Source organism: Rhincodon typus, chromosome 29 (genome assembly GCF_021869965.1).
Source record: "Rhincodon typus isolate 14 chromosome 29, sRhiTyp1.1, whole genome shotgun sequence".
In the NCBI taxonomy this organism is placed as follows: Eukaryota; Metazoa; Chordata; class Chondrichthyes; order Orectolobiformes; family Rhincodontidae; genus Rhincodon; species Rhincodon typus.
This window is the reverse complement of record NC_063360.1, coordinates 10,160,380-10,177,864: the sequence shown is the minus strand read 5'-3', so window position 1 is coordinate 10,177,864 and position 17,485 is coordinate 10,160,380. Positions and strand designations below refer to the sequence as shown.

At 40.2% G+C, this 17,485-nt stretch overlaps 1 protein-coding gene across 1 annotated transcript in view; it reads left to right on the top strand.

Annotated features, from left to right (window-relative positions):
- sema6bb (sema domain, transmembrane domain (TM), and cytoplasmic domain, (semaphorin) 6Bb) overlaps positions 1-17,485 on the top strand; it is a 241,739-nt gene that overhangs the window by 197,748 nt on the left and 26,506 nt on the right. Inside the window, exons 10-11 of the mRNA XM_048614179.1 lie at positions 5,824-5,955; positions 8,609-8,758. Of these exons, the coding sequence (XP_048470136.1) occupies positions 5,824-5,955; positions 8,609-8,758 (282 nt within the window). The remainder of the gene's footprint in view (positions 1-5,823; positions 5,956-8,608; positions 8,759-17,485) is intronic.

Genomic DNA, 17,485 nt, shown 5'->3' with positions numbered 1-17,485 from the left:
TTCCGAAACGTCAGCTTTCCTGCTCCTCTGATGTTGCCTGGCCTGCTGTGTTCCTCCAGCTCCACACTGTGTTACTTCTTCCAAGATTTGCAGAACTGATGAATAGAAGTGCTGTTTGTATTGTTCTCCCTAGTTGCTTACAGCAGAATCCAGGAGATTAATTTCTAATTCCTGGAGACACCAGAACAATCCTGGAGGGTTGAAGATCCCACTTCAAACACCGATCATTGGATAGAATATGGGACTTGAACCAGGTTAACATCTCACCTCACTAAGAAATAGACCTGTGATTTTTCCTGTTGTCTTTTACTCAGGGACACGCTATGTACTGTCATTACCCAAGGAATATAATTAACGCTGCACAATTAAGTTTATATTTTGGTAAATTTTGAACAGGGAATGAATTGGTTTCTCAGTTTCTGAAGTATACTGTGGCCAGGCAGGCCAGCTTCACTGTAATTGATGTAACCGCATGATAAAAAATGACACATTATACTGGCAAATCATCCATGGTATTGCTCATGGTAGGTGAAATGATAAGCTATTTTATAAGAACAGGAGCATGAGACTACTTAACACACCATACATCATTCTATTGCTAAAGAGCTTCAGCCTGTAACGTGACCTATATATTGTGACTGCAAGGCCTTATTGTTGGGAAGAGGCACATTTTGAGGTCAATGAAGGATATTTTCTTTTTCTCTGATACTAATTGAAATGCTAACTTCCTTTCCCTCCTTTTTTTACTGTGACAGAGGAATTTACATATGTGACAAAATAAGACATCTGAATTGTCACAAGCACATTTCAAAGCTATTTTAATATGCACTGTGTACTCATCTTTATTCAAAGTTACTTAATTAAATTCTGTGAATTTACATTGCAGTGTTGCAAGAAAGAGCTTTCCCTTAATATTAAAATTACTTGTTCTGTACTGCTCACTAATTCATTATTTTTCAAGCAAAACACAACTTCAAGTTAGCAGAAATAATTATGCAAGATACACGCATGTATGTGTGTCTAAATATACACACTTTATTTTGCATAATTTTCATGGTAGTTACCTTAAAAAGTATTATGTCTCTCATGTCAAAACTGGTCTATTTTTACTTTTGCACTCACAAGAATGGCTCTGATCAAGAATGCCTTCCAGACCAAATGATTACATTCTTCCAGAACTCCAATGTTGTGTATGAATTCAAAAGGTTAAATATTTGATTGAGTGCAGAACACAGCATCTACTATGAGGAGGTTGTCAGCGTAAAGAAGGAGCTTCCAGGAGATAGACATAAGGCTAGCATTCTCCCAATTGCTCTGATGAAGAATCACCTAGACTCAAAACGTTAGCTTGCTATCTCTTCACGGATGCTGCCTGACCCGCTGTGATCTCCACCATTTGTTGTTTTCAGCATCTCTGCAGCAATGTATGTCATTTTCATGAAAGCTGTAAATAATGTAAGTAATGCAATAAACATCATGTAGTTTACTCAACCAGACTCATCTAGTTAGACCACAAAGGTGTCAGTCTTCATCTTTGTATATGCTTCAGAGTCACAGAAACCCAAACACACAATATCCAATTCTGGATATCTTTCCATTATAGAATCTAGCCATTTCACAAGAATCCAGTGGCTGTTCCTGACCTTTCTTGCTGCGTAAATAAATGCTTTCTGTCATCTGCACCAAGTGTCTCCCTCGCATCCAATGTCTCTAAGAGCCCTGGCCTATTTGAACATACTAATATCATAGAATCCCTACAGTGTGGAAACAGGCCCTTCAGCCCAACAAGTCCACACTGACCATCAGAGCAACCCAGACCCATCCCCCTATAACCCACCTAATCTACACATTCCTCAACCCTACACGCAATTTAGCACAGCCAATCCACCTAGCCTGCACATCTTTGGACTGTGGGAAGAAACCCACGCAGACACGGGGAGAACGTGCAAACTTCACACAGACAGTTGCCCGAGGATGGAATCGAACCTGGGTCCCTGGCGCTGTGAGGCAGCAGTGCTAACCACTGAGCCACCGTGCCACCCTTTTTTATTTTTTATCATTACAAATCCCTTTATTGCACATTGTTAACAAGTCCCAGTTCATCGCCTCCAGCACAATGCTGATCGGACAGCTCTTTACATAAACGTACCTTTCCCCTCAGTTAGCCATTCAGATCTAGACAGTGGATTTGTAAATGTTATCTTTTTCTCCTTATTGTTCCCTCCTTATTGTTAACATGCATTCATTTCTTTATCCTATTAGATTTTTTTACATATTCCAATAAATCCTTTCTGAGATGTTTCCTAAGACTTTGAGAACAAATGTTTATCATGTCCTTAAGAGAAACAGAAGTTGCTGGCAAAGCTCAGCAGAAACAAAATCAGAAATTGCTGTAAAAGCTCACCAAGTCTGGCAACATCTGTGGAGAGAAATCAGAGTTAACGTTTCGGGTTCAGTAATCCTTCCTCAGAACTCTACAGTCTGACTTCTAGTCTGATTTCTCTCCACAGATGCTGCCAGACCTGGTGAGCTTTTACAGCAATTTCTGTTTTTGCTTCTAATTCCCAGCATCTGCAGTTCTTTCGATTTTTATCAAGTCCTGCCTCATTTCTGGTGCCTTCAACACTAGTAATTTGTATATCTTCAAGGGCCATTTACTTTGCAGCTACCAGTGTCTCTTTTTGTTTTACTGACCTTACACATGATAATGGCGGCCAAGTTTTATACATAAATCAGTTGAGGATAATTCAGCCTGAGATACTGCCCAAAGGAACAGCAATATTACAGTTAGAGACAACACAGTGTGGAGCTGGAGGAACACAGCAGGCCAGACAACATCAGATTATTATATCAATATCAATAATTGCCACGTTTAGAGCGAAGTTTAATTTGTGATGGTGAACTTGTGGCAAAGAGAGAAGCTGGTTGTAATATGATATAATGAACCTAACGTTCCCACACCATACACAACCTGATTTTATGGACACCACAAGCTGTTGTTAGAGCACGTTGTGAACTCCCAGCAGGTTAGCAGAAAGTTTACTTGATTTTTTTTAATAGCAAAACTACTGCGATCATAATCAGCATTTGTATTTCTTTGAGAAAGCAGAATAAAGGCATCTTACCTCTTTAATTTTTCTGAATCAACCCAAGGGAATGAGATAAAAATCCCTCTCTTGTTTTCTGTTGAAAATCTCAAGTAAACGCAATCCTGGCAGACCTACACTCGTTTGCTGTTGGCTTGAATCCACAGCCCAGGCTGTGATTTTGTTATAACTGCTCTGGAGAGATTCAGGTTGCTTTGCTGATGTGCCAAGGATTTCCCATCCTCATAAACTGGGCTTCTCTCAATGTAACACTATATGAGGCCTGCTCCCAACAGCACTGTTTACATAATGAGGCTTAATTTGGATTTGATCAGAATTAAATATTTAATACCCAAATCAAACAAATGCTTTTGAATGTCCTCCATTACCCCCACCTAACCCCATTGCACATTTGATGCATTCTGTTAAAAGTTTGATTAACTGTTCTGCTTTGTAATACATTGCAGAAAATGACCATACTTTTAACTTTTGACATCAGGAAACAGCTCAGTTGAATACAGGAGAAATAAATATACATATATAAATAAAACAAAATAACTGTCTTTTATTTCTGTAATGCTTTTAAATAGCGTCTCACATACATTCCCACTTGTATAATCTGTGTAGTTCCACGTGAGCTATGAGCAGGAAACAAAGATGCAAGGTGATGATCATAGATTGAACTAATCGGTTACAGTTTTCTGATGGAGTACAATGTATTCAAGCATGAGTTACTGATCTTGATGGTAAGGATAGTAAAGCAGAATACTTTTTTAAACAGCACATAACTTTGAAACATTGATGTTCAGAGACTTGAGTTTATTTGTCTAAGGAACACAACGGGTCAGCTGCCAAGTACACCAAACAATTAGAAGCTCAGTTATAGTTTATATATGAGTATACTTGTATTACTTGAAATTCCCTCCCTAATGGTATTGTCTGCCTACAGCACATGGTTTAAAAAGGCAGCTTACCACTACCTCCTCAAGGACAACTAGGAATGGACAATAAAATGCTGGCCAGCTAGTAATGCCCATGTGCCACAAGTGACTAGTCAAAATAGGCTCTGCAGTGAAGTTTCACTGGGGGATTGACTCTTCATGAGAGGCTGAGTAAATTGATCCTGGTACTCTCTAGCATACGAGCAGAATGAGAAGAAAAAAGGCATTGTTCATAGACTCCTAACAGGAACTACACTCTGTACAGGAAATGATGGGAACTTAGAAGAAACGTACAGCTATAGTCATAGGAGATTATAGTCCTTAAACAGATTGGACAAATCAAATCAGTAAAAGTGGCCTGGAAAATGAGTTCATTGCCTATTTTCATAGCAGTTTTTTTTACATCCAATCAAAGAGCAAATTATTCTCGATCTGGTAGTATGCTGTGGGACATGATTAATTGATGGCCTCATATTAAGGGAACCCCTAGGGAACAGTGATCATAACATAAATGAATTTTGCTGTCAGTTTGAGGAACTGAAGAATGGGTTTAAAGATTAATCTTTTTTAAAAATGAAAACTGGCAATTTATTTTAAGATATAGGTCAGTAGAAATACAATAGAAGACATTTAAGGAGCTATTTCATAAGACTAAGCAAAGACATATTCAAATGAGAAAGGAAAACTCAAGGAGAAAGATGCATCATTTGTGGTGGACTAATGAAGTTAGATGTGGTAACAAATTGAAAGCGATTTTGTGAAGCTTAGTGGAATCTCAGGAAATTGAACTGAATATAAAAACAGCAAAGAATGATAAGGAGGGAGAAATTAGAGTGTAAGAGAAAACTAGCTTGAAATATAAAAGCAGATAGTAAGAGTTTATATGGGTATTCAAAAAGGAAAAGAGTAACTAAATTGAGCATTAGTCTTCAAGAGAGTGAACCAAGGGGTTTACTATTGCCAATTAAGATGCATTGATTAGATATTTTGCATCCGGTTTCAAAGTAGCAGACACAATAACATTCCAGAAATAATTGTAAATAAAAAGGTGAAAGGGAGGGAGAAACTTAAAATAATTACAATCACCGGGGAAAGGGGACTCAAAAAATTATTGGAGCCAAAGCTAGCAAGTCTGTGAATACTGGTGGACTTAAGGTTTTAAAAGAAATGGTTGATCAGGTAGTGGATGCATTGTTTTTAATTTTCTAAAAATTGTAGATTTTGGATGGGCCCTATCAGATGAGAAAATGGAAAATATAACTCTTCTGTTCAAGAAAGGAGAGAGACAGATCGCCGAAAACTACAGGGCAGTTAGCTAAACATCTGACAAAAGGAATATGTTTGAATCTTTCATTATGGAAGTTATAGCAGGACATCAGCCTTAATCAGATTCAAGGGACCAGATAGTCTTTTTATGTTTTTATTCCTTATACTCTTAAGCTCAGTATCAGGTCATTTGGCCCAACTGGTCCATGTTGATGTTTGTTTTCCACAGGAGCTTCCTCTCACCTATCTTCATTTGAACCTCTCTTTTATCCCTGCCTCCCTCTAGTTTCTCCAACCTTTGGTCAGGAATTCATTTTACAGCTCTCTGGGGACTTTTGGATTTGTAAACAATAAGGAATCACTCTTATGGATAAGAAAGACATTTTATCATAGTTAATCAACAATTCTCACTTTCATCCAATTTTTTTGGGGGGGGTGGTGAACTCTCCTGATCTACCTCTGAGTACATGATTGAAGAAGGCTGGAGGAGGATCGAATGACTCTACATTTTCTTTTTCTGTTTGTTGAAGCATTCCTGGATCTGCCATCTGTGCCTTCGACATGGAGCAGATTTCCAACATTTTTGATGGGCGTTTCAAGGAGCAGAAATCCCCAGAGTCTATATGGACACCAGTTCCTGAAGAATTGGTTCCAGAGCCAAGGTAAGAGAATGGTTCAAGAACACACAACACATTACAGTAAGAAATTTTGGAGTTTCTCTGAAGGTGAGATGATGGTGCAGCAGATATGAAGCTTTCTAGTTTGAATATTGTCAGCATTGAGATCTCAAAATTTAAATTCAACAAAGGTAGACTGTAGCTTCCTCTACTATGTACCAATATTACAACGCTGCAAGAATCTCAGAGAACACTGCTTACTGCACCAGTGCAGCAAATTTATACTTTGCAAAATCTAAGAAGCTTCTCTGCCTTGGATTAGCAACTTAAATCTGCTTTAGGGGTCCTGGGACAAAGGGGTTGCAGGTCGCAATCCCACATGTAACAATTCCACCTTGCCTACTTAATTTATTTCATTTCTCTTATTCATTCATGGGATGAGGGCATCGCTGGCGAGGCCAACATTTATTGCCTATCCCTAATTGCCCAGAGGGCAGTTAAGAGTCAATCACATTGCTGGAGTAACATCTAAGCCAGACCAGGTAAGGATGGCAGTTTTCCTCCCTAAAGGACATTAGTGAACCAGCTGGGTTTTTTCAACAATCAGCAATGGGTTCACGGTCATCGTTAGGCTCTTAACTCCAGATATTTTTGTTGAATCCGATAAACGGCAGGATTTGAACCTGGGTACTCAGAACGCTAGCTGAGTTTCTGCATTAACAATCCAGCGATTATACCACTAGTCTATAGCCTCCCCGTTTGGGGTGGGAGGGGGTAATCATCTTCAGAAGAGTGAAAAAACATGAGGGAAATGTTTTTGATACAGCCATCAAGGAGCCTGTGTGGTTAGTTTTGATTGACAGTTTTAGGAGCAGCTAATAGAATTAGTGTTGTTTGAAATGGTTTTGGAGTGGCTGTTTGTTTATCTTAACACTTTTATGAGTCTTTCAGAAGATTAACTATGTTTCAATGAGAGTTTGAATGGCTGTGTTCAATTCTCAATTTTATGAGCTCCGAAAAGGATTAAAGTCTATTTCAAGAGTTTGGATTTTGAATGGTTGTTTGTTTGACAATTTCATGAGCTTCTCAAAAACTTCCTAGTGTTATCATAGAACTGCTAAGTTTTGTCTATAGCTGATCCTGGGTGAGAGGGCTCAGAAATGTGAAGAGGGCATGGGATTAAAAAAGGGGTATGAGGGATATCAAAAGGGGAAGCAATGGCCCAGCGGTATTATCGCTAGACAATTAATCCAGAAACTCAGCTAAGATTTTGAGGATCCAGGTTCAAATCCTGTCATGAGCAGATGGTGGAATTTGAATTCAACAAAGAATCTGGAATTAAGGATCTAATGATGTCCATGAATTCATTGCCCATTGTTGGTAAAACCCATCTGGTTCGTTAATGTCCTTCAGGGAAGAAAACTGCCATCCTTACCTGGTCTGGCCTACATGTGATTCCAGATGCACAGCAATGTGGTTGACTCTGAACTGCCCTCTAAGCATTTAAAGATGGGCAATAAATGCTGGCCCAGCCAGAGATGCTACACTCCATGTGGGAATAAAAAGAAGGAAATGAGTGACATGAGGTGGAAGTGAGTGGTCAGCACTCAATTGCAGAATTGGGTTGATACATTGGTATTCAGAGTTGGGACTTCTAACCTCCCTGCCTAGGCATTTACCACCCTCCATCCCACACCTTTCCTGCCTCAGACCTGCTTCCAAAGGCAGTGCCTCTGAGTCCTGCCCAACCATATGGCCCCACCATAGCATTCGCCTGGGAGACCTATAAGTCTCTGATTCACAATTTCCAAGAATGAAATTTTTGGCTGAGACATCAAGTGAAATGTGAAGCAGAGAATAAAAGAGGTGCAATCCAAGAATTTGTGTCAGGTTTTCAAAGAAAAAAAATGATGCTGGCAATGTTGGAAAGAGACAGACAGCATATGACCTGAAAGAACTGACAATAGAAGGGAGTAATGCTGCATTTCACTGAAGAAAGGTGAAATTGACCATGTATATACACCAAAGACAAGATGCAGTTCATGGCTTCATGGTGTTATGAGGAAAGATGCAACAGTACAATTGTGAGAAATTACCTTTTTGTGTGGAGTCTGCAGGCAGATGGCATAAAGCAAAGTTGGCACAATAAGGTGAAATAAATTGGAGGAAATTAGTTCTGCCAATTAAAATAAAGGAAATTTGGCAGTGAGGGAGTGATATAATTTTTTCTTAAAAATTGCATTAGTTCTTTAAACAGTTTGACACTGCAGACACCCAGGTTGGGATTTTCTACCCATCTCCTGCTGGTTTACGGATGGATGGTTGAAGAATTTTTGGAGAGGTCACTGAGTTAATGGCCAAAATTCACAGTTGCCCCATTCCCCTCCTGCAGTCCTGAGCACACCCATCTGCTCACGCAAATTGCAAGAAGAAAGCACATAAAGTGCAAACCTGAGAGATGTGCTGTTCAATATATACTCCTCATGATTTTCCCCTTCAGAACGTTGTTTATTCCAGATGTCCTATAGTTCTAATAGAGACAAGAACGATGTATGTGAATCTGATTTTGACTGATTACACATCGAGTCGGTGAACCTACACAATTTGCCCACTCGACTGTATTTACCTACAATGTCATGAGATATTTTGCTTATTGAGCATCTCCTTTTCTCTAAAGTCTTGCTTCTCACACCTACAGACCTGGCTGCTGTGCAGGACCTGGAACAAAATACAACTCCTCCAATGGGTTTCCAGATGAGATGCTGAACTTCCTAAAGACTCACCCCCTGATGGATGACACAGTTCCATCACTGAATCATGGGCCATGGATTATAAAGACAACCATCAGGTGAAATTTAAAGGCACAGCCACCAGAATTACTTTAAAGCGAGGCCTTAGTTCTGTGCCTTTTGATGGAGAAACATCAGTGATCAGACATTTTGAACCTGTTTTAATCTCCAGCAAGAATTCAGGTTGTGATCCTGTTTCCTGTTGCCTGTTTCCATTCCTCTGCTGTCCCTATGCACTATTTGACTTATTCCATAGTAAGAACAATGTGTCAATGGAAGCAGGCAGGTGTACTGCAGTTTTATTTCAATATATGTCAGTTTCAAGTGTGCAAAATGACTATATGAGTCAGTTACCTGGTCCCAATCTAACTCTTGAATTCAATCAAGCCCATCCGTGTGAGAGCCTTTCTCATTGAGAGCTGCTATGGTAGTGTTCCTCCCTTTGAGTCAGGAGGCCTGAGTTCAAGTCCATTTAGTGTGAAGCTGCATATGAGGCAAGCCTAGGTTATCCTGGCAAGTTTTAGAACTTCAAATGGAAACTTTTCCATGTTAAGACACTGGGGTTATTTTGCTGTAGGCCTAGAAAAAGATACTAAATGATACCGTACACATAAAGATTTAAAAGTCTGTTTCGTTGTTTTGGATTTCCCCGTATCTCTGCCCTGTAATATGCGATAATTCAGATAACCAGATGTGACTAGTTTCCATGCACAAATATGTTTTCAGGCTGTGCATTAATAAGCTATTTTTAATCCACCCTGTTTGGCACATCAAAGGTGTGAGGTCAGATTTGAACCTGGACCTTCTGACCCAGAGAGAGGGACACCACCCACTGCATTACAAGACCCTGAAACTCTGGTTCTTGCGCGTGATTTTCATTCTAATTATTAATTACCATAACTTAAACTTGCTGAGCAGGCACAATCCAGATGAGCAGTATATTGTATATGGACTACACTCACCCACTCCCACTGGTTGTGATGTTCCCAAGTTTGTGAAGGTCAGCTCGGAGGATAGGACAAGGGTCGGGAAAATTAGAAGATATGCCACGCAGCATGAGTCTGCCACCTCTCCTTTTGCCCAGCAGGAAGGGGAAGCCAGTTGAACATTTCAAGGACCCGATTAAATATAATCCTCCTTTTCCAACTTGGAGGCAGTATTCATTTGCATACCCAACACCCAATAACATTACTGCGCCTACCTTTTAGGCCCTCCTGCGGTCCAACATTCTTCAAGCTCACCACCTCCAACTGAGAGAGGTCACAATGATACTACTCACCTCCTTTATAGCTATAGCTGCACAGTTGAAGAAAATGCGTTCTGCCTTTGGCCTTATTGGACCTCAGTTTACTGCAGCTCCCACAGCTTTTTATTTCATATCTCGATTGAATTCAGATTTCTCCATCTGCCATGTTGGGATTCGAATTTATGTTGCCAGAATATTATCTGAGAGTTATGGATTTCTAATCTAATGGTGTTATCACCAGGCCACTGTTTCACAGGCTTCACATCATCGTGTGATGTAGAGCCAAAATCTTTGGACCCCCTGAAAATGACCGAGGCCTTATTGTAACACATTGCTCCTGCTGGTATTGAATTTTGTTCAAATGATTTGATTTGATTTATTATTGTCATATGTAGCTAGGTACAGTGAAAAGTTTTGTTTTGCATGCAGCACAGGCAGATGTTAACATACAAAGTCTGTTAGGGTAATGGAACAGAGTGAGGAATACAATGTTATAACTGCAGAGATGGTGCACAAAGACCGAGATCAACGTTTAAGTTAAAATTTGAGAGATGTCTAATACCAGCAGGGAAGAAGCTGTTCTTGAATCTGTTGGCACATGTGTTTAAGCTTTTGTGTCTTCTGCTCGACAGAAGAGGTTGATTATAATCAGGGTGGGAGGGGTCTTTGACTATGTTGGCTGCCTTCCTGAGGCAGTGAGAAGTATAGATGGAGTCAATGGATGGAAGGCTTGTTTTCTGCAACACCAGAATCTGTTCTTTTTGCACATTTTGATAATACCATCCGGGGCGTGAGGGAGGCATATTAGTCACTCCCACCACTGGGGGTGAGTCCTTCAGAAGCCAACGCTCAAAGTTCTAGAAGTCCCTTTCAAAACCTTCCCACATCTTAATCCCTCTCTCTCTTTTGAGAATCTTCTTAAAACCACCAGTTTGAGCGACCCTTTTGGTCTCCTTGTGTGACTCAGTGTCAAACTTTGCTTTGACATTCTGAGAGACACCATGGGACATTTTATGATATTTAAGGTGTCATATAAATACAAGTTGTTGTTTTAAACTGCCATACCCATTGCACATCCTGCACAATTTCTCTTCCTTTTGATTTCGATGTAATTTCCCTTTGAATTTTAGCTGCCCACTGCCTTTTACTGCAACGTTGCAGGATTCTCCATCAGTTTTAGCACACTGGCTGACAATAGAGAGGTGCAATGAGAGGCAACAGCAATGAAGACAGACATTGTATCGAATTGACCCCAGTGATTGCTGAGATCGGAATTGTGTTCACATCCCCAAGGAATAAGCGTTCCCTCAGTCTTTGTCCAGTGCAAGTAATTCTCCGTTGTTTAAACATCCACATTTGAATTTGATTCAGGCACCAGTCTGCCTGGGGATTGTTCAGCAGGCAGAGGCAGTGATGTATGAAGTTTTGCCGTCAGTATGTAATATGGGTGGTTTGGATTGACGGGGACCATTGAGATGCAGCTTTTTTGCTCCCACTGTAACTGTGAAAATCTAATTTAAGTACTCTTAACTGTTATCGTGCAACAGAGAGTTGCTCACACAGCCATGTCTCTACAATACTGTAGGGGATTTGACCTGGTAAGCTTGACCATCCAGTCTATTTGTCTCATGCCATGTTTATGTTGCAGAAACCTTTCAGTCGAAGCCCCTTAATGTACCGAGCTGCAGGCACTCCATTGTCTGCCCAATAACTAGTGAAGCAGAGAAGCAACAGGATGCATCACAGTTGTTTTTAAGTTACAGTGATGACTCCAATTACTGGGCAGGCTAACGAAAAAGCTAAGACCCATCTGACTGAAATGTGAAAAATAGCAGCTGGTTTAGTTTTGCCTACATCAGGACAGGAAACAGTCCTGGAAAGGTATCTGTCTCTATCCCAGCATTGGTTTCAGCTCAACCTCACTTGTATTAATGAAAACAAAAATGTCGGAAATCACAGTGGGTCAGACAGCATCCATGGAAAGATAGCAAGCTAACGCTTCGAGTCTCGATGACTCTTCATCAGAGCTGGCATGAAGTGTGGAAAGGGCAGCATTTATACAATGATGGGTGGGATTGCTCGGGAAGAAAGGATGTTGAAAGAGCAGATTAAGTGATCGGAATGTGAAAATGGCAAAACAAAGACACACCATTGTTCTTCCATTCTCACATTCCAATCACTTAATCTGAACTATCAACATCCTTTCTCCCCCAGTGCTCCCCCCACTTCCATTATAGCATAAATGATGTCCCCTTCACACTTCATATCAGCTCTAATGAAGAGTCATCTAGACTCAAAACATTAGTTTGCTCTCTCTCTATGGATGCTGCCTGACCCGCTGTGATTTCCAGCAATATTATTTTCACTACAGATCCCAACACCTGCAGTAATTTGCTCCCTCACTTGTTTCAATCTTGTGTTACAGTGCTACCATCAGAGTGAAGCACTTTCCAGTTACTGCAGTATTAGTCCTCTTAAAAATATTGAATATAAGAAGAAGAGGTTTTTTTATTCTACAACATGCTCAACACGCCCACATATTCTGTAACTGAGCTGAACATATACAAGTACAATAGTCCACTGATTATGTTACTGAATTTGTAAAAGACAAATTTGAGCTAATAATCTAGAGAACATCCAACTCCTCCCACTGCAGTTTAAATTATTTTAATTTGGAAATAAAAAAAACAGTATTGGCAAACATGATTCATTAATTTGCTCTAGTGTGGGAAACCTCCTTTCCATATGTGACCACGTTAATGTTGTGGACTCTTAATTACTACTCGAATGTGGTTGAGGAAGCGACTGAATTGTAATAAATGCCATCAAAGCCTACTATAGAGAATGAACAAGTAGATAGACAGATGCAGGTATTGCACAATGCATCAGTTATTGGGGATGCTGAGTTCGCCCTATTAGTTTTCTTCTCCCTCTTTCCTCACGGGTATGCTGCCATTTATTGATACCATCTGCACACAGAGGCAATTTCAAAATAAACATCAAGGGCATCCAATTCTACATGTTGCCCATATGGCTCACCCCCTGTATATTGTCAGTCTTTTTATCTGACAGCTAGAATTAGACGAGTCTAAACTACCTCCAGGTAAGTTGTTGTTGGAGTGCTAAAGCCATCACTGATTTCTCCTTCCCTAACCCTAACCCCAATCCACTGATTCCCCCTTTGTCTCTGGGTGGTGCAGTGGCTCAGTGGTTAGCACTGCTGCCTCACAGCACCAGGGACCAGACTCGATTCCAGCTTTGGGTGACTGTTTGTGTGGAGTTTGCATGTTCTCCCTGTGCCTGCATGGGTTTCCGCTAGGTGCTCTGGTTTCCTCTCACAGTCCAGAGATGAGCAGGTTAGGTGGATTGACCATGCTAAATTGTCCATACTGTCCAAGGACATGCAGGCTAGGTGGATTAGCCATGGGAAATACTGTACAGTCCATACAGTATTCTGCGCTGTTCAAACTTTTTGATCTTTCAAAGAAGCTTGAGGGCAAAACACATTCTCATTTAAAACTAAGGTTTCCTGATAATGAACAATGTTTAAATTCTCTATTATCTGAAATGCTTTGTGTTACAGCATTGCCTGTAATACACCTTTAACCTTGAGACTTATGACACCTGGATCATGTCATATCCAGGGTGTAACTTTTCGTTCATTAACCATGGTATTTTCTCTGATCACACAGTGACACTCATTCCTATGTCAAGCTTAAAATTAGTGAGATGGTCATTGTTTCCACCAAGCTTCTGTCATTTAAAACACCAACTTCTCCCAGGATTGTATTGGATAACTTTCCCAATGCTGGTGGTTCTTTCAAATTAAAAACATTGCACGAGTAGGATTTTGACAGTTGCATCCTACATCTGCACGTACTATAGAAGAGACCTTCCGTTTTAATAGATGTTGCATTCTTTTTTCATAAGTGGGCATTGTTTGCCATCATGAGGTTTCTCTGTTCCAAAGTGCTGACACTGACTGTTGGTCTCTGCTGTTTTGTATACGCTTTTTGTTGGCTTATAGACAACTGGGATCAAGTCAATCTCTTGAACAGTATAAGGGGTGTAGAGGCATTCTTAATAGGGATATCAGGAGGGCAAAAAGGGGACATGAGATAGCCTTAGCAAAGAAGGTTCAGGATAATCCAAAAGTGATTCTACAGGTACATTAAGAGCAAAAGAGCAACTAAAGAGAAAGAATAGGGCCCCTTAAAGATGAACGAGATTGTCTATTTTGGAACCACAGGAGATGGGAGGGGTAATAAATGAATATTTCGCTTCAGTTTTTACTGTGGAGAAAGACATGGAGGCCTGAGAACTCAGGGAAATAAATATTGATGTCTTGAAAACAGCCCACATTACAGAAGAGGAGGTGCTGGAGGTCATAAAGAGCATAACGGTAAATAAATCTCCAGCACCTGATCAAGTGTATCCCAGGAAGTTGTGGGTAGATAGGGAAGAAATTGTGGGGCCACTAACAGAGATATCTGTATCTTCTTTAGCTATGGGTGAGGTGCCGGAGGACTGGAGGGTGGCTAATGTTGTGCCTTTGTTTAAGAAAGGCTGTAAGGAGGAGCCTGGGAACTATAGGCCGCTGAGTCTTGACATCAGTAGTGTGTAAGTTGTTGGAAAGGATTCTGAGAGATAGAATTTACATGTATTTGGAAAGGCAAGGACTGATTAGGGACAGTCAACATGGCTTTGTGCATGGGAAATAATGCCTCACAAACCTGATTGAGTTTTTTTGAGAATGTAACCAAAAAGATTGATGAGGGCAGAGTGGTAGAAGTTATTTAGAACTTAAGGAAAGCCTTTGACAAGGTTCCACGTGGTAGACAGCTTAGTAAATTTAGATCACATGGGATTCGGATAGGGCTTGTCAATTGGATACAAAATTGGTTTGATGGTAACAGACGGAGGGTGGTGTTGGAGGTTGTTTTTCGGAAGGAAGACCTGTGAACAGTGGTGTTCCATAGGGATCAGTGCTGGGGGCCCACTGTTGTCTATCACTTATATAAACAATTTGGAAGAGAATTTAGGAGACATGGTTCATAAGTTTGCGGATGACACCAGAACTGGTGTTTAGGCAAAAGTGAAGAAGGTTATCTAAGATTACAAAGGGATCCTGATCAATTCGGCCAATGGGCTGAGAAGTGGCAGACGGTGTTTAATTTGGATAAGTGTGAGCTATTGCATTTTGGTAAAATAAACAACGGTGAGACTTATAATGTTAATGTCTAGGCCCTGAGACCTAGGGGTTCAGGTACATAGTTCTTTGAAGTTGCATCACACACAGACAAGGTGTTTAAGAAGGTGGTTAACATGCTTGCCTTCACTGCTCAGGCAGCTGAGTATAGGAGTTGGGACTCATGTTCAAGTTGTACAGGAAATTGGTGAGGCTACTTTTGGAGTATCGTGTACTATTCTGGTCACCCTGCTATAACAAGGGATATGGGCCAAATGCAGGCACGTGGGACTCATTAAGCTTCCATGCTGTATGACTGTAAACTCTATGCACTATAGGAATTTACCAAAGCTCCTTAGCCTCCACCTCCCAAACCCCACAGCCACTACCATCTAAAAGGACAGGGGTAACAGATACATGGAAACACCACCACCTGCAAGTTCTTCATATCACTGTTTCTTCATCGACACTGGAGCTCCTGGAATTGAAAATCCTGTAATTCCCTCCCTAATGGCATTTTGGGTGCCACAACATCACAAGGGCATTAATGTTTCAAGAAGGTAACTCTCCGCCACTTTCTCAAGGACAGTTAGGGATAAGCTAAGACCACATCCCCTGGATGAATTAAGAAAAATGAGGTATGGACAATAAATAACAGCCTTTCCTTTCCAGCGATGCCCACACCCCTTCCATGAGTGAAAAAGCCTTTCTCAACAAGTTTGTCATTCTCTCAGGATTCTTCTTGATTTCTGCTTCCAGCACAATTTGAATGGCTCTCTCCAGAGTCAAATCTTCTTTGGACTGTAATAAATCCGACCAAGACTCATCAATAGTTCCAACAAGAATTTTGTCTCTAATGAATTCTGATATCAAAGCTCCATAGTCAGTTTTCAAGTAAGATGGAAGCGATTATTAGTTAAACAATCTATCGATTCCCCTGGATGCTGAACGCTGCAGTTGAAATCTTGCAGTTTCAACAATTATATTTGTTCCCAGAATAAAGTAATTGTCAAAAGCTTGCAGAGCATCTCCAAAGATATCCATGCCTTATTTCACATTTTGGGAATTTTGAACTTTATCGACTGTAGGTCTAATTGAATAAAATAGTTAATATACTTGGTCAGTTTATAATTTAGATTTTAAGCAATTCCGTGTCTCAACAATTACTTTTTCCAGGGTGTCCAATTCTGTGTTCTATTTCATACCAAATCTTGCAGTTAGTATTATTTCTCCTGCCATTTTTCTCTGAATATGATTGTTTACACTTCTTACGACAAAATTTAAGAGCTTTAAATTATCTTAATGCTGCTATAATCTCTTTCTCTTGAAGAGATTTGCTTCTGTAAATAGTAAGGCTATTTTAATTTCCTTGTCTTAAAGCATGTAAACTGTCTTATTTAATTTCTTTAATTTTGTTAAGTAGTAATGCTGTATATTTGTACTGCTTTCTGGAGTTTTCCTGCCTTCTGCAGATAAACGGAGATTTCCCATTTCTTTGCAGGTAAAATGTATGATCCTGTATCATTCGTGGATGAATATACAATGCATGTTGTCTTCCATGACTTCCCCAAATGAAACCTTGTGCCTGGAGCCTTAATAAATCCTTCCCACCAGAAATACAATTTAAAATATGGGTTTCCCACTGTTAGGGGCTTCAAAAGTCTTGTAACTGTGCTCTTCTGTTAGGCTCTGCTTTGCCTTTTAAATTATCTCTTTTATTACTTTAATTCTGTTTCATGATGTTGCCAGTGCTGTGATCCCAGTGTAAAGTACTTCTATGACCCTTGATTACCCTGCTGTAGCTGTGCCTCCTGGGGTCCACTTGCTATGGCAGCAATGCTTGGTGTAAGCCTGTTTTTTTTGTGCTGTTAATTTGAAATTTCTCCCCTTGCCCAGCAGGGATTTTCGACTTTGCCTACCAAGGTCCAATATGTTCATTTCCAAGCTGAACATCACTTCCCTGTAGAAACTGTAACTGTCAGGCCTGATTAGTATTTAAGCCCTTTCTAGCCCACACTGCTTCTCATGCACTTCTTATCAGGTCTGAATTAAAGGCTTTAATGGACTGCTGTTCCTGTGTTGTTGGCCTTTCCATGGGCTCCTGCTGACTAGTTCTTTAATCTTCCCCTTGTATCTTCTGATTATCTATGTGACAAAGCAGTAAAGTCTTTAAAGCTGTAAACTCACTTGGCCTTCCAAACATTTCTTCTCCTGGGTTCAGTGGATTTTATCATTGATGGACCAGACCAACTCCCCTCAGAAGATAGCCTAGACCCTAACTTTTTCTTATTTTAAAGGTAAATGTAAGGTGTTACATTCCAGATGCAATTCAGTTGGTCAAACTTTTCATCA